Source organism: Homarus americanus, unplaced genomic scaffold (assembly GCF_018991925.1).
Source record: "Homarus americanus isolate GMGI-L3 unplaced genomic scaffold, GMGI_Hamer_2.0 scaffold11022, whole genome shotgun sequence".
Classification (NCBI taxonomy): Eukaryota; Metazoa; Arthropoda; class Malacostraca; order Decapoda; family Nephropidae; genus Homarus; species Homarus americanus.
In genome coordinates, this window is record NW_024737068.1 from 3,628,083 (window position 1) to 3,652,566 (window position 24,484).

Sequence of the window (24,484 nt, forward strand, 5' to 3'; positions counted from 1 at the left end):
TCTCTCTCTCTCTCTCTCTCTCTCTCTCTCTCTCTCTCTCCCGGGTGATTTTCGATACACTAAATTCTCGACTGACTCTACTATTACTTCCTCCCTCAGCCTCACCTCATCCTTCCTTCTTCCTCATCACCTCCCCATCCCTCCTTCCGGATCTCACCCCCCTAACTAAACTTTTCCCACTTCCCCCTAAATCTTGCGTCCCCATCACCTCGTCATCCCTCCTTCCCCATCTTCCCCCGTTACCTAAACTTTTGCCTCTTCCCCTAAACTTTGCGCCCCTATCACTTCCCATCCCTCCTTCCCCATATCCCTTCCCTTACCCTTGTTCTATTCATCTTTTCTTTTCTCTTATTCCCCCCTTCTTCCTTGTCCTTATTACACACATCTCCTTTTCCTCCACTTCCCTTTACCTCTAACCTTCCTCCCTCCTCCCTCGCCTCTTTACCCCCTTCTCCCCCTTTGTCTTGTCATTACACTCACTTCTACCCTTCCCTCTCTCTTCCCTTTCGCCCCATTCCCCTCACCTCTTCTCCTCCCTCACGATCAAGCCTCAAAAGAAACCTGATATCCACTTACCTGAAGGTGATGTATTATGACTCCTCCACCCTCGGCTTCTGGTGTACCCCCGGCCTCTGAAGTACCCCTGGCCTCTGATGTACCCCCGGCCTCTGATGTACTCCCGGACTCTGATGTACTCTTGGCCTCTGATGCACCTCCGGTCTCTCATACACCCCCGGCTTCTGATGTACCCCGGCCTCTGGACCTCTGTAACCCCGGCTCTGATGTAACCCCTCAGTAACTGCCCTCCCCTCCTGATACCCCCGACCTCTGCTGTACCCCCGTCTCTGGTGTACCCCAGTCCTCTACTGTACCACCGGCCTCTACTGTACCCCCGGTGCCTGGCGTACCCAGTCCTCTGGTGTACCCTCGGCTTCAACTGTACCTCCGGACTCTGAAGTACCCCCGGCCTCTACTGTACCCCTGCCTCTGGTGTAACCCAGGTCTCTGATGTATCCCGGTCTCTGATCTACCGCCGGCCTCTACTGTACCCCCGGCCTCTACTGTACCCCCGGCCTCTACTGTATCCCGGCCTCTGTACCCCTGGCCTCTGATGTACCCCCGTCTTAATGCTCAGGGAGAGCGAACAGCGGACAGTCGGTCACAGGAAACAGATCAGGAAAGGGAATCCCATCTTAATGCTGACAGATAGCAAACAGCAGAAAGGCCTTCTCTAGAAAATGATCAAGCGCATGAAATTCGTTTGAATGCTAATAGACAGAGAGCTGCGGGATCCAGAATTCTAAGAAAGAATACACAGTGGCATCCACTTGTAAGAGCAGCATTTAACTATGACAATGAGATAGAATATGAAAAGTATCCCTCTGTTGTCATTGGCAACATGGATAAGAAATGTGAACACTGCGGTGCAAAGAAGTATAAAGGAGAATCTGCTGGACTGTGCTGCTCTCATGGGAAAGTACGACTGCCAAATTTGGAAAAACCACCACAACCATTGATAGACTCTTATGCTGGGAACAACACCAGAGTCAAAACACTTCTTGGAAAATTTACTGAAGTACAATTCATGCTTCCAGATGACATCCTTTGGAGCTACCAGAGTAGTTCGTGAGCACGGATACATACCAACATTCAAAGTCCAGGGTCAAGTCTATCACAAAGCAGGATCTCTCTTACCACTGGAAGATGAGCAGGCAAAGTTCCTCCAAATCTACTTCATGGGAGATCATGAAAAGCAGACTACTATCAGGTGTGGCAATATTCAAGGTGTCAGACATGACATTGTCCTATCTATCCAAGAAATTCTGCATGAGCGCAACACGTATGTACAGTCATTTAAAAATGCCCTGGAAAACATGCCTTCTGACGAGTACAAAGTCAGGATCAAAGCAGGCATGACCCCTAAGGGAGAACATGAAAGAAGATTCAATGCTCCTGTAGTTGATGAAGTAGCCATCCTGATTGTCGGTCAAGAGTTTGAGAAACGAGACATCATACTCAAAATGAGAGACGAGTCGCTCACAAGAAGAACATGATGCCACATGTACTGGAAGCTATAATACTGACAGGAAAAGCTAAAGGAGAGGACTTTTTTATACCAAGGATACCTCTCATCACCACTGACCTGCCATTTGAGTTCAAGCGACTTCAGTTCCCGGTTAAAGTGAGCTTTGCCATGACCATCTACAAAAGCCAGGGACAGTCCCTAAAGATGGTTGGCCTAAACCTGGTGTTTCCTTGCTTCTCTCATGGACAGGCCTATGTTGGATGCTCCAGAATGGGAACTGGCAAAAATCTGTACATACTTGCTGCTCATGGCAAAACCAAAAATGTGGTCTACCTTAATGCACTACAGTGAGACAATGTGGAGCCTCCCGGAAGGTGGCGTCCTACTGTGGCCTAGCTAAAGAGCCGCCCGGAGGGCGGCGATTCCGCTAGTTGCATATATGAGCAAGCTTCTCCATCATGTTGTCGGGAATTGGGCCAGGATCGTCTTGTTGACATGGCTTTGCCCAGGTGACTTGTTTTTAAACCCTTTTATGACGGCTGGCACATATGCAGGAACTATGCGCTCCGTCATATAGCTTTCGTCCACCAGTCTAGTGAAGTCAGTCCGTGGGAGCGGCTAGAGCAGGTGCTGATTGTCCTGCAACTGACCTAAAATGTCCTCTTCAAACTCCCTGTCGAAGCCCTCGTTCTCCTGTTCATTAATGGTGAAGATCTTTCACAAATATCGCCGATGTACTTGTTCTTGGTTTTCCTCCTCGAATATTTTCACGTTGTTTTGGTCGAGCAGGTAAGGGACCGTGTTAGAGGTGGAACCCATCAGTCGCTTGGTCCCTTTCCAGAAGGCAACAGAATCGCTGTAATTATTGGCTACCTCCCACACCAAGGCGGCCCCTGAAATACCCACGGCCTCTATGTACCCCTGGGCTCTGGAGTACCCCGGTCTCTGTTGTACCCCGGCCTCTAATGTACCCCATCCTCTACTCTACCCCCTCACCTCTGTTCTACCCATTCACCTCTGCTCTACCTCCTGACCTCTACTTTACTCCCTCACCTCTGCTCTGCCTCATGACCTCTACTCTACCCCCTCACCTCTGCTCTACCCCTCACCTCTGCTCTACCCCTCACCTCTGCTCTACCCCTTCACCTCTGCTCTATTTCCTCACCTCTGCTCTATCTCCTGACCTCTACTCTACCCCCTCACCTCTGCTCTACCCCCTCACCTCTGTTCTACCCCTCACCTCTGCTACCTCTCACCTCTCCTACCCCTCACCTCTTCTACCCCTCACCTCTGCTACCCCTCACCTCTGTAACAGTGCCATGATTTTAACGTAAATTATATCATGCTTTAGAGAAAACATACATAAATTCCCGCCAAAAAGACCTGCCCAAGTGTTCCTGCTCAAACTGACCAATGACACTGTGAGTGCCTATGGCCTGAACCAATAAGGAGAGCCTGTGAGACTTGACGTCATGAGCATGTGGCCTTCCATAAGGCGTCTTTCTTTTAAGTCAGTCAAGATTGGAGTCTGCGTTTGAAAGTGTTTTGGTGTAGAGGTGTGTGGTTCGGCAGGTGCAACATGGCGAGATATTTATAAGTACACTTAAGGTTTTATCCATTTCACGAAATGTATTGTGATTCATGTGACCCCCCTTTAACTAGCTAGGAGAAAGTGTAACTGTACATCCTAAATAACGTCGTTAATAAATGAAAAACCGTTTAGAGTAGCTCTCAGTCCCCTTCCCTTGTGCATTGAGTAAAATATTCCTATTAAGTGTCTTTGTGTTATTAAGTGATACAGTGACCCCATGAGTAACAGAATAACGTTCACATATCTTCCCTAAATTTGTGCATGATATACTTACACCTACAATTATTCTCTTCAACTTCTATTCTTCCTCCCTCTCCTCCCTCCCCCTAGGAGTGAAGGAGGCGGCCTGACCACAAACCGGCCGTCCTTACAGCCTCCCTCGCTCCCGCCTTACCTTCCCCCCTCTCATTGATATAAAGAACCAAGAAAGTAGAAAAGAAAAAGAAAAAAGAAGAAAAGAGAATTAAAGAATGAAGAAGAGAAACAGAAGTTAATAAATCTTAAAAGTAAGTGAATAAATAGATATAAGAAATAAAATAAAGAAAATAATACTCTTTTATTACACCCTTGCCTCTGCTAAACTCAGAGATAGATTGTAACCTTTGTCTTGGTGCCTTACCCATATGATATCAGTCACCTTGTGTCGTTACTGTTATTGATTACATCACAAAACAGCTGACGTATTCAGAAATTTAAGAAGTTTCGCATTGTTATTTGTTAGTGCCTCAAACCTCTGAATGTGTGCCACTTTCACTGCTACACACGCACACACACACACACACACACACACACACACACACACACACACACCAACACCTCACCTGCGGTGTTCCCCAGGAGACCAAGATGTCCGGGACCACTGTGCTTCCTCATCCTGATCAACGACGCTCTATCGGACACTCCTCACAGGTGGAAGTACGTGGATGACTGCACTGTGGGGGTTTCAGTGGACAACACCGCACCAGACTACTCATCGCTCCAAGGCACCCTGGACAGGCTACAGGCATGGACTACGGAGAACAAGGTCACCATCAACCACACCAAAACCGTAGTCATGCACATCAATACCGCCACCACTCCAGTGCAAGCCCCAGCAGTCACAGTGGGTGCCCATCCTCTCCAGCTGGTGCAGTCTGCCAAACTCCTGGGTGTAACTATAGACAACAAACTTGACTGGAAGGCCCATGTAAATAACACAGTCAAGGCAGCCTCGTACCGTCTCTACATGCTACGAAGACTTAGGTCACTTGGGACACCCACGCCAGAGCTGAGGACCATCTACAACGCCTTTATTCTCCCCAAACTAACGTATGCATCACCAGCCTGGTCGTCTTCTCTCAACTCCACCCAACAACGTCAGCTAGAGAAGGTACAGAAAAGGGCCTGCAGAATCATGCTCAGCGCAGAATACTCCGGCTACACCAACGCTCTCTCCACCCTGGAAATGCCATCCCTCAGTGACCTCCACCACCAAGCACTGGAAAGGTTTGGCCGTGGACTACTGCACCACCCTCGCCATCGCCACCTCCTGCCACCTGCAGCCCCCCACCCAACTCGCCAGTCCGCCACTACAACAAAATTCAGCCCATAAGAGCCCGCACCGATAGGTATAAGAACAGCACCATCCCATCTATTGTTAAAATAATAAACAACTCCTGATTTATGTACTGCACAGCCCTGTAAATGTATTCAATGCATATTATATCATTATGTCTAAATTAAATGTAAGTCTGTATATTTTCAGCCACCGGCTGCAACTCTATTAATAAACCGTTTATTATTATTATTTATTATTATTACACACACACACACACACCTACTACTTTGCTTTCACTCGGAATCGACTATGACGATCATCCAGCTATGATACAATGATAAGAGTTATTAAGGACGTCATCTACCATTGGTGCGCTCTCAGGTGACTATAGAGGCCGCTACGGGACCGGCAGGGTCGTACACAGATGGTGCACGTGTGGAGGGCTACATAGAGTGCGGGAGGGGCGGCAGCCGCATCTTTCCGGCGTTGGCGTTTGTCTGCCTCAGTATGCAGTCGGGCTAACTCGAAAGTATGAAAACCTCCTCGTGTGGTTCTCCTCCAAGCGTTACGGTGTGGAGTAATGGTCTTTCAGGTGAGGGGGGTCGATTTCGCACATTTTCAGGTTTGTCTAAAGACTATCCTTATACCTTTTCAGTTCCCGCCAGCGTTACATTTACTATTCGTTAGGTGACTGTAAAGTAGTGCTTGGGCAGTCTGCTGTCCTCCCTATGGGTAACATGGCCAGTTCAACGTTGTTAGTTGTTCATGGATAACGGTAGCCTCGATGCCCCTACAGTTGGTGTCAGTAAGCATATTGGCATTTGTTCTCTTCTCCTCCCAGACAACTCGGAGGATGGAATGTAGACTACGTTGGTGATAGTTTTCAAGTGTCTTGAGGTGTTTCCTGTATGTGATCTACATCTCGCTGCCATAGAACAGACTGGGGAGGACCACTGCTGATATACGTGCAACTTTGTAGATAATTTCAGCTCCCTACAGCTGAAGACACGGGTACAGAGTCTACAAAAGGCTTGTGATGCATATCTGATCCGATGTTGAATATCTTCATCGATGTCCGCGGTGGTTGACAGGTGGGAGCCGAGATACTAAAAGTGGGTAACATTAGAGAGGGTAGCACCATTAAGCTGGATGGATGGCAGAGGTGTGGCTGAACCAGGGGCAGGCTGAAAGAGAATCTCAGTCTTACGTACAATTATCTCAAGGCCGAAGTGTGCATATGCATCTGCTTACGTGTTCAGGATCCCCTGTAGGTCACGTTCACTGTGAGTGACAAGGGTGAGGTCGTCTTCATGCTGAAGTTCGGTAATGGAAGATGCCGACACCTTGTTCCTGCCTGGAGTCGTCTTATGTTGAAAAAACCCTTCATCTGGTACTGGATATCTACCCCGCTGGCTAAATTGGCACTGGCACGAATAAGTAAGGCAGCCAAGAAAATCGAAGAAAGAGTTGGTTCCAGTACACATCTTTGTTTTACCCCCATTTGGATAGGGAAGACCTCAGACAGGGTGTCATTGTGCAGGACACTGCCGTTCATGCCTTCGTGGAGTAGCCTCACAACAGAGATAAACTTTGGTCGGCAGCCAAAACGGCTGAGGGTCCGCCAGAGGGCTTGCCTGTTGATCGAGTTGAAGGCTTTGGTTATTCGATGAAGGACATGTACAGGTCTTGACGCTGTTCTCTGCATTTTCCTGTATCTGGCGGGCAGCAAAGATCATGTCAGTGGTGCCAGGTGATGCTCTAAAGCTACATTGTGATTCTGGGAGAACCCACGGTAGTTGCCACAGATTAAATGGTCTCCCTTGTTCTTATAAATATATATTCAACAGGAGAGAGTAGAAACAGCTAGTACGCTGAGGTCGTCCTGCTTTATACATCTCGGCTGGGATTCCATCACGCCCTGAGGCAGTATTATTTTTCATCTGTTTGATGGCAGTAGCTATCTCATCCAGGGATGGATGATAGCTGATAGGGGTCAGTTCTGGATGCTGAGGGACCTGCTGAGTAGTCAGGACATCCACAAAGGTGTTTTGGTTGAGCAGCTAGTGGTAGAGGTTTTTCCAATGCTGAAGGATGCCTTCCTCCTTTTTAATTAGGGAATTATCGTCGGATGAGCAGAGGGGTGATGCACCATGAGTGATTGGCCTATAAAATGTTTCAGTGGAATTAAAAAATTCGTACATCTTGTGTTGATCTGCAAGTTTTTGAGTCTCACATGTATTATTTTTAAACCAGTCATTCTTTAGATTGCGAAGTTCGTGCTGGGCCACCGCTTTTGTCTTGCGGAAGGTATCAGCTTTTGTCTGAGACTGTGGGTTGTTCTGCCAGTCATTTAAAACAGCACGTTTATCATCGACGAGTACATTGTTTTCCGGGTTATTTTAATCAAAACAGTCCTGGTGTATTCTTTCGATCTAGCCGGGGGTCTCTCTGCACGTTTTTGCCAGGACAGTGTCATAAATACCCCATTCGGCACTTGGATTTGGGTTGTTTGTTGTAGGGTTGTTTATCAGCCCATGTCCGAGCTACTCTCTGAAAGCATGTGCTACCGCTGGATCCTCCAGAGGCTTAGTGTTAAAACCTCTTCTAGAGGCTTGTTGCCTTCCCCACATTTGGGGCAACCTGGAGTGATAGCTTGGCTCTGACGAGCCAATGATCAGTGTTTCATTGGTGAACTCTTTCTCAGAAAAAGATGTAGTCAATGAAATGCCAATGTTTGGATCGAGGGAGTTGTCACGAACCCTTGAACTTGTCGGCCTGCCTAAACAAGGTATTGGTAATAGTGAGGTTGTGTGCAGCACACATGCTGAGGAGGAGTTGGACATTGGGATTACACTTGCCTAGTTCATTTCTCCCTATGGTTCCCTGCCAGATGTCAGCATCTCTGCCAACTCTGGCATTGAAATCACCTAGGAGCACAGCTTTATCTTCTCTACGTATAGAGGTTAGCACTCTGTCAAGGTCAGTGTAAAAGGCCTCCTTGATATCATCCTCTGCATCCAGTGTTGGGGCATATGTACTGTTGAAGAAGATATGACGTGAGTGATTCAGTGGGACTCGGAGCTTCATGAGACGCTCGTTGATCCCAACAGGCATATCAGTTAGCTTATGTAGTTAGCATTGGCAGATGGCAAATCCAACTCCATAGATACAGTTTCTCTCCACAGCCGGCTTACCCTTCCACAAGATGGTATAGCCATACTCCCGTTCTGTGAATCGACATTCCTCTGGGAGCCGGGACTCACTAATGGTTGCTATATCGATGCTATACCTAGCCAGCTGTTTTTCCACAAGAGCAGTTCTTCTTTTAGGATGCTCATTTGTGCCAATATCTAGAAGGGTCTTGACATTCCATGCAGCGACCATAAGAGGTTGTATAGTTTGTTTTCGCTTTGATCTGTGATTATGATTGAGTTTTAGACCGCATAAGGATGACCTTACTGGGTGCGGTTGCCCAGTCAGATTGCTTTTTTAGGCAGGCTATGTTTAGGGCACCTTTTCTAGCCCCCTCTCAGTGTGGGGTGAGCAGAGTGTCTCCTGGAAGGGGCTGCTCAGTCAGACAGACAGGACCGTATTACACTGCTGCCTAGATCCCAGTGCATCTTATCTACGCCACCCTTGTGCAGAGTTGTGACTAGAGACTCTCGGCAGTCATCTCTACCTGTCCCTGTCGCCACTCGTCCTGAGCCAGTGTTGCAAGTTTTGCAACGACTGGGGAGAGGGATAGTTGCAACGGACTTCCGATAGCTCAGTTTGTTGGGTTTCGCCTTAGTAGCCTGTCCATTATGCATTGCCTTCGTCCGCAGGTGTAGTCGTTGGGTTCCCCTCACACACACACACACACACACACACACACACACACACACGCACCATCCCATCTACTGTTAAATTAATAAACAATTTATGTACTGTACAGCCCTGTAAATGTATTGAACGTATATCATTATGTCTAAATCACTTGTAAGTTTGTATATTTTCAGCCACCGGCTGCAATTCTATTAATAAACCGTTTATTATTATTATTATTATTATTATTATTATTATTATTATTATTATTATTATTATTATTATTATTATTATTATTATTATTATTATTATTATTATTAATATTATTATTATTACACAAACACACACACACACATACACACACACTCTCTCAAAACGAAGGTTCAACAGGACAAGTAATACATCACCACAGTTACCTGGCTTTTAGCCCTGGGCCTTATTATAATTATTATTATTATTATTATTATTTTTTTTTTTTTTTTTTTTTTTAACCACTTGATTAACAAAATTCTATTCCAACTTTTTTCAGACGTGCTTAGGGAATATTATTTGTAAATATGCAGAACTCATGGTTAATGAGAAGTCTTTTTTACTATCCTCGTTAAACTCTATTTTTCCTAAAGCGTTAATTATTATTAATATGTTTCAACTACAAAACTTCGCAGGTTTCAACATTAAAGTAGAACTGACGCGCTTATTTATTATGTGAGGATTATATATAATTTTCACTTATTTCATTATCTGCTCTCTCTCTCTCTCTCTCTCTCTCTCTCTCTCTCTCTCTCTCTCTCTCTCTCTCTCTCTCTCTCTCTCTCTCTCTCTTCCAGGAAATTGAATACTATAGTTTCCGCTCTGCCTTCTCCTGCTAGACCTTGGCCTCCCTCCCTCCTCCTCATCCTCCGTACGTCCCTCATACACCATTATTTCATCCATCCCTCCTTCACATTTACTCCATTGCATTTTCCTCCATCTTTACTCTATCCATTCCTCATTTAACCATCCTTATTCCATCCCTCCTTCCTTCCTCCTTCCCCCATTCCTTCATCTAAACTACAGTACACCCTTCATTCCTCCAGCATTCAAACTCCCTCCCTCCCTCCTTTCGCCCTCTCTCTCCACCCTCACAACATCACTCCTTCCCCCACCTACATTACTTCCGTCCCTTTTTCCTCCATCCTCTCTACCTCCCTCCTTCTCCACCCTCACTACATCCCTCCTTCCCCCACTCCCAGTAATTTCTCCCCTCCTTTGCTCCCTACCCTCTCCCTCCCTTCCTACCCCCCTACCCTCTCCTCCTTTCTACCCCCCCTCGTCCCTCATCAATAGATCAAGTACTAGACTATATTATGCAGAACAAACACCAAAACAGCCGACAAAGAGAGGGCTGTGTATAACCCCGCCGCTTGTGTTCTTATCTTAGCTCGTAAATAATGTTATTATTCCGTGTTTAGGGAATAATATAACCGCTTTCCTTCTGCTTCCTTGAATAGAGAATATAAGGGGCTACGAAAATTACCAGCAATAAACAACAAACAGTAAGGATTGCCACAAACAACCAACAGTAAGAGGTGTCACAAATTGTTAATAGAAAAGGGTGTCACAAACTACCAACAGTCAGGAGTATCACAAATTGTCAACAGGAAGGGGTGTCACAAACTTCCAACAGTAAGGGGGTGAAACAAACTACCAACAGTAAGGGGGTGAAACAAACTACCAACAGTAAGGGGTGTCACAAGCTAAAAACAGTAAGGGGTGTCACAAATTACTGTTAAAAGTAGTTCAGTGGTTACCTATGTTCGTGTTGATATACTGTACGTACTCGATTTGGTTGTTGGGTTTATATTGGCATTTCTGAATGTTTTTGAATGTAAAGTGTACTGATGTAAGATGAATATGTATTTGATGTTGTTGCTATATTATGTTATTATTTAATATTGTTGTCATAGGATGATCTGTGTAATGTGATGTATTAAGAGAAATGTGTTAAAAATAGTTGAGACTTGTTCTAGAGAACACACCAGGGCTGACAGTGAAAGAGTCAGACGTGGCCAGGAGTCGGGACTTGGGGAGCACTTACTCAGGTTTTTGTATATCAGTACTGTACTGCTCTAATGATTTATATTAGGTGACCTTTGGTTGTGTAGTTGTATTATATATGTGTGTGTTGAGAGTTTAAGGATTAGATTGTTGTGACTGAAATTATGTTTGAGGAGATGAACCAGGAACTTTGAATGTTCGATGTCCAACTCATTGGTCTACCGTACTGTACACGAGTTTAGTTTATATTAATTGATCATTTGTAAAGCAAGTGCCACACTGACAATATAATTCACAGTAAATTACCTTAATTCATAATGTGTAATGTAAAATCTTGAAATGTCAACCCTAGCCCTCCTGAAACAATCAACGAACCTGCTCCATTTGTTGCTTACCTATACTCCCAGAAACTTAAAAGTACTGTTATATTAAGTTAACCAATCACATGTCCATATTCCATATTGTAATATACATTTTAGCCATTAAACTATTAAAATACTATGTGATTTCACAAGACCCTAAACCAAAGCTGCACTTAATTAATGAGAGCTTTATCTAATTTCAACTGAACCCATAAGCATTTTAGTAGCTCGGTGTGCCATTTGGCCTTCCTGTGCAACATTGCAATACATGTCATAACACTACCAATAGTAAGGGTGTCACAAGCAACCAACACTAGGGTTGTCACAAACTATGAACAATAAGTAGTGTCAAAACTAACAACAATAAAGGGTGTCACAAACTACCAACAGTAAGGAATGTCACAAACTACAGACATTAGGGGTGACAAAGACTACCAGCAGTAAGGGGTGTCACAAACTACCAACAGTAAATGGTGTCACAAACTACCAACAGCAAGTGGTGTCACAAACTACCAACAGTAAAGTGTCACAAACTACCAAGAGCAAGGAGTGTCACAAACTACCAACAGCAAGGAGAGTCACAAACGTAAAGGGGTGTCACAAACTACCAACAGTAAAGTGTCACAAACTACCAACAGCAAGGAGAGTCACAAACGTAAAGGGGTGTCACAAACTACCAACAGTAAAGTGTCACAAACTACCAACAGCAAGGAGAGTCACAAACTACCAAAAGTAAGGAATGTCATAAACTACCAACAGTAAAGAGTGTCACAAACAATCAACAGTAAGGCGTGTCACAATGTGTATATCTAGTTAAGGCTGACCCTGCCACAACACACGGCCAGCATGTTATGCAGTAGTTGATAATGTTCCTTTGGACAGAGAAAGCCAACAACAACAAACACAAAAGCAACACCAAACTAAAACAAACAAACAAACACATCTATGAGCTTACTAAAATAATGGTAATAAAAACAATTATAACAAACAGAAACGTAACAAGCCACAATAACAATCACTGCTTCATCAATCATTACAAAAATAACAACAGATACATCGTCAATAACAACAGAAAATGTGACCCTCAGTAAAAAAAATATTATCTTATGAGTCCGTTCAAAAGCGCCATCCTTACGTCTGAGGGCTGGTGACCACGGCCCTCGACTCCAAACGTCTTCATCGCTCCTCCCTTCCCCTGCTTTACCTTTACTCCACTAACATATCTACCATTACTCCTTTATTCCTATGTATACTGTATAGGTAAACTTTCTCATTTTCTCTTTTGTTGTTCTAACCAATCTTATTATTTTTTTCTATTTTTTCCCTATCACTATAACATATCTTTAGCATTTTCCTGTAGCATCAAATGTCGAAGGCCCTTATTGTCCTCCTTCTGTCTGCTGAAAGTGTCCAGCTTCTGTCTCCAACAACAGTACTGAACATGTACAGTGCTGCGTTGCATTTTAGTAGCTTTTTTCCCCAGGCTATAATTTACACCCATCTTCAACAAATGTCTATGATTTTTAAATGCTGGCTTTGCTTGAGCCATTCTTGTTTCAATTTTTCTTGAACATTTACCTTAATGATACTTTCAAATTGGTTAATTTTGTTCACCAGTTTAAGACTTTCTTTTGTCCATCATAATTTATATTTTAGGATTTATTTCTAATTTGGAACAACCATTACTTCCGTCTTTACATCGATAACTCTAAGCCCTTATTCGCTTTTCTCAGGTTATCTATTTGCCGCATTCTGTAATATTTTTATGTCTCACTATCTGTAATAAGAGTATTACCATCTGTATACCAATTATTTCGTATTACTTCCACCTTTAACTTTTATCCTATATCTGTACTTGCAACTTTTAATTAAAAATTCTAAATATCTATTTTATAATGCTGAGGACATTACACAACCTTGCTTAACTCTAAACCAATTAGTGAGTTCATTATTTACAAACACTGAAGATTAATGCATAATTTTTCATGGACTTCTAAAATGTTTTGAGTTTTACTCTATTTTTTCAAATTTCACAAAACAGATCTCCAAATTTCTCTGAACAACTGAATTTCCTCCACTTAAGTTTCTCAAACTAAAGACACCCTCTTTAGTTCCTGCTTCACATTCAGATACAACTTCACCGCCAGGTTACTCACCAGTGTCTATTTTAATTTTTCTTCTATTTTAAATTATGTTTAAATTATATTTTGCATGTGTGACTTATTAATCTAATTGTCCTAAACTGGATGCACGCTAAGGATCCTGGCTATTCCCGAGATAAGACTTTTTTTTTTTCAATTACAGTAAAGATCTTTATATTGAGTTACCGAATTTAATAAGACATTTGATCCCCTTCCTACCCATTTGCGTAAAAAATTTTGTTGGAAGCTGGTCAACGCCACAAGCTTTATCACTTTTTACTGCTGCACTAACTTTTGTTTCCAGAGTTGATAGCTTGATCTTTATTTCAAATTAGTTTCTTACCTCCAATTTATCATTATCATTGTGAAGCTGTTCTATAAACTCTGCCCACCTCTTTTTTACTTCTTCTGCCTCAAGCAGGATCTTATTATCGTTACTTTTTATTGTCATACCCTATTTATGTCCTGATTTACCTCAATCATCTCGCTATACATTTCCCTCCAATCATGTTTCCTTTCACCACCATCTACAGTATCTCCTTGTATTTGTATCTTAGCAAATCTTCTCACATTGCACATATATCGTCTTCAAGTTCTTTATAAGCCTCATTTCATCTAACCAACTTTCTACTCCTGTCTAATTTTCTTTTCAATTATGAGAGTCAGTTTTGACCATATCATTCTTGTTCTATATAATAAGATATTTCCACCTACGATATTATTTCTCTGAATTCATTCCATTCCTATCAAGTCCTCCGTTCAAAATATAATGGAAAAAAGTCTTAGTCTAATTTTCCTTATATTCCATCTAATTTCACTTACCTTTTTCTTTCTTAATTTCTTACTTTTTAGCTTCACTTTCGTCACTACTGGGACACATTCTGCCCCTAAATAGGTTATTAGCTTGGATTTATTTATTCTTGAGTCTTTCTCGGAGTAATCGGTAAAATATTTAATTCCCAATAATGTTAGATAAATTAATTTCAAGTTTTTATCATATTTTCGTTATGATTATAAAATACTCATTATCTTATTTCTTCTTTCTATCAGCCAATTAATGTGGTCCTACGTCTGGTGCTCTCTTATTCTTCACTAAATTTGCATCAAAATCACTAATTTGAATTGAATATTCATTAAACTTCACAACTTCCTTTACCTTCTTTAAATCTTCATTAAGCCTTTATTTTCTATTTATTGGTGCTTAAACCTGAATTATTACCAAGTCATGGGTTTTGCTTTAAACTTGACTAGCAGAACTTTGTCTCACACTGCTTGACACAACTATGCAACTTCTGTTATACAAAAACATGTTTTTCATAATCTTAATATATAACGTTTAACAGCGGATCTCTCCCACTGGCCGACAGAAACTCAGGTATACAACAGCCAACTTTATTATTGTGGTAATGGCGTAAACACCTATGACGAGTACACAAAAAACTCACACATAGTCCACAATTATGCCCATGATATTTGTTATGTATAGGGACATAACAAGCGTGGCCTAGCAGAGATGGAATTAGTTACATATATGATATTCATGAAGCAGGAACATGCGGTCGGCAAATGACGACTTAACTACAAGGCCTACTGGAGAGAGACGTAATTCTGACATGCGTATTAAGACAGCACCTCCGTGGCAATATTATCACAATAATATTTCACACACTTATGACGTTTGGCGAAGCGATTGGGTGTATATAGTCAATGAAATAATGCCAGTGCTCCTGTATATCGCTTATGACCCAACGTAGATATCACTATGTACGCCAGGCCAAGATTATCACTCCCGCCTCGGCCTTGCTACTCAGCGTGGCGACACCCGCGGTGCCCAGCACCCGTGCCAAGGGGTTGGGAGTAGATTTAGAATTTTCTCATCATTTAATCAATGCTACCCCCAGACTCTAATGCGCTCTAAAGGTGGGTCACGGGCATTGGACTAGGTCAAAGTCTGTCGAGGTGAGGAGCCGGCGTAGGTGGCATTGTCAGGCATTGCACCCCTATCATTGCAACCAACCCCAAGACAAACTAATACATAGCACCTGTTAGCCACTCGAAGGTGTGACTGCTGGGCCTTACTGGCAGCGCATACGGCGGTAACATAAAGTGACAAAGTTTTTTCTTCATTAATGCTATTTGCAACCGTTTCACTGCAACGTCCTCACATTCTAAGATTCTATTTCAAGTGTATGCTTCCCCTATCATTGAGCATTTCAGATTGTTTTTAATGTCAAGAGCTTTGTTTTCCTCAGACAGTTTTGTTGACTCCCTACCAGGAACGCTCCAAAATTGTCTATATAGCCTGTCCACTACTGATCTATAGCTAGAATTGAAATTCCTTAGGGAAGAAAACTGAATACCTCTCATCACCAGAAGATTACAAAGGAGTACTTGAGGAAGGACCAGCCGACTGAACTTAAACAACAACATCAGTAACTACAATAACACGGACAAAACATTGATAAAAATAAGACAAAAAACAACATCTATAACAACCACACGCAAACTCGAAATGGTACCATCACCATCAACACCACCAATATCATCCATCACCACGACTGTTGCTACCAACACCACCCCCACACCACTACCGCTGCCATCATCCACCACCCATTACCACCATCTTCACCACCATCACCACTGAAACAACTACCACTATTACTACCATCACTACCATCACAACCACCACAACGACTACTATTACCACTACCTTCAGCATCACCACCATTACTATCGCTACCGCCACCATCACCATCATAACCCCTGATACAACTACAACCACCATCGGTATTAAAGCCACCACCACTATCACAACAACTACCACCATTATTACCACCCCTACAAAAACAACTACCAAGATCATCATATCTACAACAACCAGCCCTTAGTTCTACAATCACCGTTACAACCACCATTACAACTATCACCACCACCCGTAAAAACACCATCATAATCACCACCAATCACAACCACCACCAATACCTCCGCCACCATCCCCATGCCCACCACCACCCCAACATCAATGAACCCACTACTATCCCCAATACCATCACTAACACCACCACCACATTCACTGCCACCACCACCACAACAACAACAACAAAATAATCCACAACAAAGAAAAACAAAAACTAGCCCCACAATGAACGCTAATAATAACCTCCACCAATCTTCCAATAAAAAGCTTTTTAGTCCTGACATTAATCTTTGTGTTGTCGGGGTAAGTGCGCTATTTGTTGAGGGGGGCAGTGGAGGGAAGGGGAGCGGCAGGGGCAAGGCCAGTTAAAGGGCGGGGAAAGCGGCTGGGAAGGAGGGGGGGCAAAAATAGTGGAAAGGGCAGGGGGAGCGGCAGGAGAGGAGCAGGGAAAGGCAGGGGGGGGCGGCAGGGGGAACGACAGGGGGAACAGCCGGGGGAACGGAAGGGAAGGAACAGGAATAAGGGTAGTGTAAGGGACAGGGGGAGCGGCAGGAGAGGAGCAGGGGCATGGGTAGTGGAAGAAGGCAGGGGAAGCGGCAGGAGAGGGCCAACAGCACGGGGAGCGGCAAGGGGAAGGGCTGGGGTTGGGAAAAGGTAGGGGGAGCAGCAGAGAGGAGAATGAAAGACAAGGAGAAGGAGGGAGGGGGATTAGGGGAAGGGATAAGGAGGATGGAGGGAATTGGATGCAGAAATGGGATAGAAAGGGGAAGAAAAACGAGCGGGGAAAACAGTAGGGCTAGACGGAGCACGATGAAGGGAGGGAATAGGGTGAGGGAGGAAGGAAGAGGGAAGGAAGTAAGGTTGGGTGAAGGGGAAAGGAAAGAAATAGGTTGGGGTGAAAGAGGAAGAGACGGGTGGGATGAAAGAGGAAGGGAGGGGTAGATATAATCGTAAATAATGCTTTACCTTTTCCTTCGGTTTCCCTCTATCCTTTATTTTCCTAAATCTCCCTGTGTATCTGTCTGTCTGTCTGTCTGTCTCGCTGCACCAGTATGTCGAGGATTCGAGCCCAGGTTGGAGCAGACACACGTGTTGTCCAGTGTGGCCCTCACTACCAAGCATCACAGGATTCCCGCACTCCGGTTTCCTCCAATAATAACACTAGATAGTCTAACCACCCGAACGGCTAGTGAAGCGGTAAGTGGTGAAAATTAAAAAAGAAAAAGTACTACACCAAGACACACGTGGCACCCTGTACACTGCATCATGTTGCATTGTATGTCCGGGAATCTCTCAGACATTGCTGTATATTTCTAGAAACAAAAGAATGTGTGTAATAAATATTTTCAGGTAGTAATATTATATAACTAGTTATCTGACACACACACACACACACAAACACGCATACATATATATATATATATATATATATATATATATATATATATATATATATATATATATATATATATATATATATATATATATATATATATATATATATATATATATATATATATATATATATATATATATATATATATATATATATATATATATATATATATATATATATATATATATATATAAGCTGATGGAGGTCACCAATGTTACGACCGTGTCGTATTTTTTTTCTATTATTTTTTATAACATGCTTCCATGTTGTTCCATATTATTCCTGTAATGATGTGTTATATTTACTATTATATAATCTAGTTACCTTACCCTGTGCTTTTAAGGTTTTAACTGTTATTATTTGTTCGAGCCCATCTTATTTCTTCATTTAGTATTGGAACAAGAATTCTTTGTTTCTCTGACGACCATCTGCATCGTTAAACGATCCATGTTTCACGGGCTGGTCTCATTGGCTGGAGCGGACCTTATATATAGTACTCCACTAGCAGACGGAGTTCTGTCCAGTCCTCTTGTCATTCAGTTCACGTTCTTTTGAGTGACACTTGTCACCTGTTACTTATACTTTATTTTATTTCTGTGTTGTTCCTGTCGCCACCAATGTGGTATATCTATGTGAGTACCTATTTATGTCTCTTATGTATCCATCAGTGCTTGCTTAGTTATATTTAAGTAGTTCAGTGTTGCTTCACTATAGTTAATTTCAGTGTTAGTTATTTTATATGTTTATGCAGTGTTAACGTAACCAGTGCTTTTGATGTTTCGATGTTTTAGTATCATTTGTGTCTTAAAGGTTTCTATAGTGAATCAATTTATTGTGACAGCCTACGAGGTTCTTTATTGTTTTAGTATTTTATTTAATTAAATTCTTAAAGGTTTACTTTATTTATTTTTATTCCCTTTTGATTTACTTCACTTTTCTTTTTGTTTGGTTACGCCTAGAACCTGGAAAATAAAGTAAATTAAGAGACGGCGTAACACCAGCCAGGTACTAGAAATTAACAGCCAGGTAATAGAAACTACTAGCCAGGTAATAGAAACCACAAGCCAGTTACTAGATGTAATGAGGGGGATTTTAGGTAGAAATGATAGTAAGAAGTTATTAGTTGTAGGAATATAAAGTGAGGAAGTTTGGTAGCGCGCCGGTTAGTTATTTAACTGTATATTATATTCGTAGAGGGAATCTTTCTAAACGCCACTTTCAATACAACTATTTATTAATTAACTGAATGGCATGGACACATTAATAAATCAATATATCGAAGTTACTAGACACTGACTCTCGGACACAAACATGAAATGGATACACTTCCCACCGCAAGTAACTCACCCTTGGATCTCTCTGACAAAGACTCACGTGTGACCTAAGGGAGGCCCAGCAGGTGCTGCTGGACTATGTCTCCTGTGGGAGACTCTGCTAGCTGGGGTTCGGTGCTGAGGAGGGAAGTCTCCCTCTGGGGAGGAGCTGTCAGCCCCTTCTCTATTACAATGATGATCCGAATGCTAATGTTCTTGACTTGACTTGACTTGATGTCTGTAGATAAGGTAGATGGGTATTGCCTGTACTGTTGTGTGGGAGGACAGTGATTAAGATTGGAAGTACTTTGGTAGCAATTTGGGGGAGGGAGGGAACTGGTTTAGGGTCAAGGTAAAAGAGGCCACCAGCCAGGTACTAGAAACCACCAACCAGGTACTAGAGGTCACCAGCCAGTTCTTAGAGGCCACCAGCCAGGTACTAGAGGCCACCAGCCAGGTAGTAGAGGCCACCAGCCAGGTACTAGAACCCACCAGCCAGGTACTAGAAATCACCAGCCAGCTATTGAAGGCCACCAGCCAGGTAATAGAGGCCTCTAGCCAGTTAGTGAATGCCACCAGCCAAGTAGTGGAGGCCACCAGCCAGCTAGTGGAGGCAACCAGCCAAGTACTTAGACTTTAGCAAAGTATTTGACAGAGTACCGCATCAGAGGCTTCTGAGAAAATTTAAGGCTCATGGTATCGAGGGGAAAGTTTTAAATTGGATAAAATCATGGCTCACCGATAGAACGCAGAGGGTCAGCGTAGATGGTGTTAAATCTGAGTGGGGCCGTGTAACCAGTGGGGTTCCCCAGGGGTCAGTACTAGGCCCACTCTTGTTCATAATCTACATAAACGATCTACATACTGGGATCAGCAGTGACATAAGCAAGTTTGCGGATGACACCAAAATAGGGCGGCAAATTAATTCAGGGCGGGATGCAAATGCATTACAGGAGGATCTAAATAAACTGCAGGGGTGGTCTGAAAAATGGCAAATGAAATTCAACACCAGCAAGTGCAGCGTACTTAATATTGGAAGAACAAATACTTATAATGTATACAGCCTTAACAACATCAACCTGGAGAAGTCGACTTGTGAAAGAGACCTAGGGGTACTTGTAAGCCCGGACCTACGGCCTAGAAAACAGTGGGTTAATGTTCGAAATAAGGCAAACAGAGTATTGGGTTTTATATCTAGAAGTGTAAGTAACAAGAGTGCAGAGGTCTTATTGCAACTATATCTTGCGCTAGTCAGGCCGCACCTCGATTATGCGGTTCAGTTCTGGTGCCCCTATTATTGAATGGATAAAAATTCACTAGAGTCGGTGCAGCGAAGAATGACAAAAATGATTCCGGGACTTTGAAACCTTCCATATCAGGATAGGTTAAAGAAACTTAACTTGCATTCCCTAGAAAGACGAAGAGTGCGGGGAGATATGATAGAAGTATTTAAGTGGGTGAAAGGAATCAATAAAGGGGATAACGATAAAGTTCTTATAATATCCGAGCAGGATAGGACTCGGAGCAACGGATTCAAGTTGGATAAGTTTAGGTTTAGGAGGGATATAGGAAGAAACTGGTTCACAAATAGGGTGGTGGACGAGTGGAACAAGCTTAGCAACTTTGTAGTAAGTGCGGGAACTCTGGAAAGTTTCAAAAGGAGGCTAGATAGATTCATGGATGATAGAGAGTGGTAGTAACTCTCGACAGGAGCTGCCATGCACAGGCCAACCGGCCTGTTGCAGACTCCTTATATTCTTATGTTCTTATGTTCTTATGTACTAGAGGCAACCAGCTAGCTAGTGGAGTCCACCAGCCAGGTACTAGAGGCTACCAGCCAGCTAGTGGAGTCCACCAGCCAGGTACTAGAGGCCACCAGCAAGATAGTAAAGGTCACCAGTCAGGTAGTAAAAGGCACCAGCCAGCCAGTGGAGGCCACCAGCCAGCCAGTGGAGGCCACCAGCCAGCCAGTGGAGGCCACCAGCCAGCCAGTGGAGGCCACCAGCCAGCCAGTGGAGGCCACCAGCCAGGTAGTAAAGGCCACCAGCCAGGTAGTGGAGGCCACCAGCCAGGTAGTGGAGGCCACCAGCCAGGTACTAGCGTGCTACCAGCCAGGTAGTGAAAGCCAAAACCCAAGTAGTAGAGGCCCCCAGCCAGCTAGTGAATGTCACAAGCTGCTAGAGGCTACCAGTCAGGTAATGGAGGCCACCAGCCACTTTGTGAATGCCACCAGCCAGGTACTAGAGGACACAGCCAGGTACTAGAAACCACCAGTCAAGTACTAGAAACCATACCAGTCAGGTACTAGAGGCCACCAGCCAGGTACTAGAAACACCAGCCAGGTACTAGAGGCCACAAGCCAGGTACTAGAACCCACCAGCCAGGTACTAGAAACCACCAGCCAGGTACTAGATGCCACCAGCCAGGTACTAGATCCCGACCAGCCAGGTACTAGGAGGCTACCAGCCAGGTAATAGAGGCCACCAGCCTGGTACTAGAGGCCACCAACAAGCTAGTGATTGCCACCAGCCAAGTAGTGGAGGCTACCAACCAGCTAGTGGAGGCAACCAGCCAGGTACTAGAGGCCACCAGCCAGCTAATGGACCCCACCAGACAGGTAGTGGAGGCCACCAGCCAGGTAATAGAGGCTACTAGCCAGGTAGTGAAAGCCACCAGCGAGGTACTAGAGGCCACCAGCCAGGTAATAAAAGCCACATGCCAGGTAGTAAAGGGCACCAGCCATGTAGTGGAGGCCACCAGCCAGGAAGTGGAGGCCACCAGCCAGGTACTGGAGTCCACCAGGCAGGTAGTAGAGGCTACTAGCCAGGTGGTAGAGGACATCAGCCAGCTAGTGGAGGTCACCAGTCAGATACTAGAGGCTACCAGCCACCTAGTGAATGCCACCGGCTAGGTAGTGGAGGCCATCAGCCTGGTACTAGAGGCCACCAACAAGCTAGTGATTGCCACCAGCCAAGTAGTGGAGGCTACCAACCAGCTAGTGGAGGCAACCAGCCAGGTACTAGAGGCCACCAGCCAGCTAATGGACCCCACCAGACAGGTAGTGGAGGCCACCAGCCAGGTAATAGAGGCTACTAGCCAGGTAGTGAAAGCCACCAGCGAGGTACTAGAGGCCACCAGCCAGGTAATAAAAGCCACATGCCAGGTAGTAAAGGGCACCAGCCAGGTAGTGGAGGCCACCAGCCAGGAAGTGGAGGCCACCAGCCAGGAAGTGGAGGCCACCAGCCAGGTACTGGAGTCCACCAGGCAGGTAGTAGAGGCTACTAGCCAGGTGGTAGAGGACATCAGCCAGCTAGTGGAGGTCACCAGTCAGATACTAGAGGCTACCAGCCACCTAGTGAATGCCACCGGCTAGGTAGTGGAGGCCATCAGCCTGGTACTAGAGGCCACCAGCCAGGTAGTAAAGGCCACCAGCCAGGTACTAGAGGCTACCAGCCAGTTAGTGAATACCACCGGCCAGGTGGTGGAGGCCATCAGCCAGGTGCTAGAGGCTACTATCCAGGTAGTGGAGGCCACCAGCCAGCTAGTGGAGGCCACCAGCCAGGTACTAGAGGCTACCAACCAGGTAGTAGAGGCCACTAGCCAGCTAGTGAGTTCCACCAGCCAGGTAGTGGAGGCCACCAGCCAGTTGTGAAAGCCACCAGCCAGGTACTAGAGGCCACCAGCCAGGTAGTAAAAGCCACATGCCAGGTAGTGGCGGGCACCAGCCAGGTAGTAAAGGGCACCAGCCAGGTAGTGGAGGCCACCAGCCAGGTAGTGGAGGCCACCAGCCAGGTAGTAAAGGGCACCTGCCAGGTAGTGGAGGCCACCAGCCAGGTAGTAAAGGGCTCCAGCCAGGTAGTGGGGGCCACCAGCCAGGTAATAAAGGGCACCAGCCAGGCAGTGGTAGGCCACCAGCCAGGTAGTAAAGGCCACCGGCCAGGTAATGGAGGCCACCAGCTAGGTAGTGTATGCCACCAGTCAGGTAGTGGAGGCCACCAGTCAGGTACTCTGGGCCCAGAGGTCACCAGCCATAAACCAATACATCTATTGGGTTTACTTGCTGATGGTGAAGCAATACTAAGTGTATAGTCGGTTATTTTTAACTGACGGTAATAAACTAAGAAGCTCGCCCCCCCTTGCAGTTCCTTGCAGCTCATTGGCTCACACATACATTCAATTAATATTGATATACTTAAAATAAATCCATATACAACTGTTAAGGATACCCAGTTCTGGCTCACTTAAATGCAGAATTTAATGTATGTAAAGATACAACTTTTTGAAAACATTAAATTTCAATATATGATTGGAAAAAATGTTTGAAATAGAGAATTTTTACCGTCGAAATTACAAACAAATTCAAGCTTTCGGAGAACGTATTCACCACTACCTCTCTTTTCCCCTGATCATTATGTATATCAAGAAAAATGACACCAAACTTATAAGGCAACGGATAATAATGACTATTTTATAAAGAGTAGAATCAAGTGTAAAAGCCACATATTCACGTAAAGGTGTCGTTTAAGACAAACGTTACAGACAGGAATTGGGCTTTTTGTCCGGATTATTGTGAACCATCGGGGTTCTACGATAAGCTGGTGTTGATGTGGGTAACTAACAGCACACGTCAGTGACGTTATAATATTATTACTAAGCATCAACAACTCAATATTTATGCGTGTAACCAGGTCAGTAATTACACTGTTCAAGTGGGTCACACTGTGCCACACGGTGCATTGTTACGGTAGATGTAAACCTGGGCCAGCAGGACTGGCAGGTCAGTACTGTACTAACATCATTACGCCGTCGTCGATGTAAAGTTCAGCGACCCGTCGCGTTCCTCCAAACCTTTTCTCTCTTTTAATGTATGTACAGGTAAAGGTCAAGGGAGGTAAACCACCAATAGCCACGCTTATGTTGTGCTGCAATATACGAGCGTGAAGGTAATGTGGTGTGTGTGTGTGTGTAAAAGAACATGTTTCCCCACTTGGAATACCGTATATCGTTATGCGTTTATTTGCTGCGGCGCGGTATCTACACACCCCATACCCACTCACCAGTGCCCCATCGCGCAGCTCACTACTCTGGCACACACAGGGAGGACATGGTGGTGTGTTGTAGTCTCAGTAACACTGTAAAGGCCTGGGACTTAGGGATAGAAATCCCTTACCAGGTTAATCAGGATCTTAATAAAGGAATGTCAAGGACCATGGTTTTCTGAGGAATAACAAACAACCGTTCGAGATTGGCATCTCTTTACTATAAAAAATATAACACAAAACTCTGACACCACTCAACAACCTCAAATAATTACGGGAGTCAAACAAATAAGGCAGTCAACAGTTAATGGAGTCAAACAA

General features: G+C 44.2%; 1 protein-coding gene across 1 annotated transcript; it reads left to right on the forward strand.

Moving 5' to 3' along the window:
- Window positions 1–592: 592 nt before the first annotated feature.
- On the forward strand, window positions 593–22,776 carry LOC121873056 (zonadhesin-like). The gene is made up of 6 exons (XM_042376371.1): window positions 593–784; window positions 19,519–19,749; window positions 20,924–21,381; window positions 21,654–21,909; window positions 22,036–22,371; window positions 22,498–22,776. Exons 1-6 carry the CDS (start codon window positions 593–595, stop codon window positions 22,774–22,776), a joined length of 1,752 nt encoding a protein of 583 aa, XP_042232305.1.
- Window positions 22,777–24,484: the final 1,708 nt, after the last annotated feature.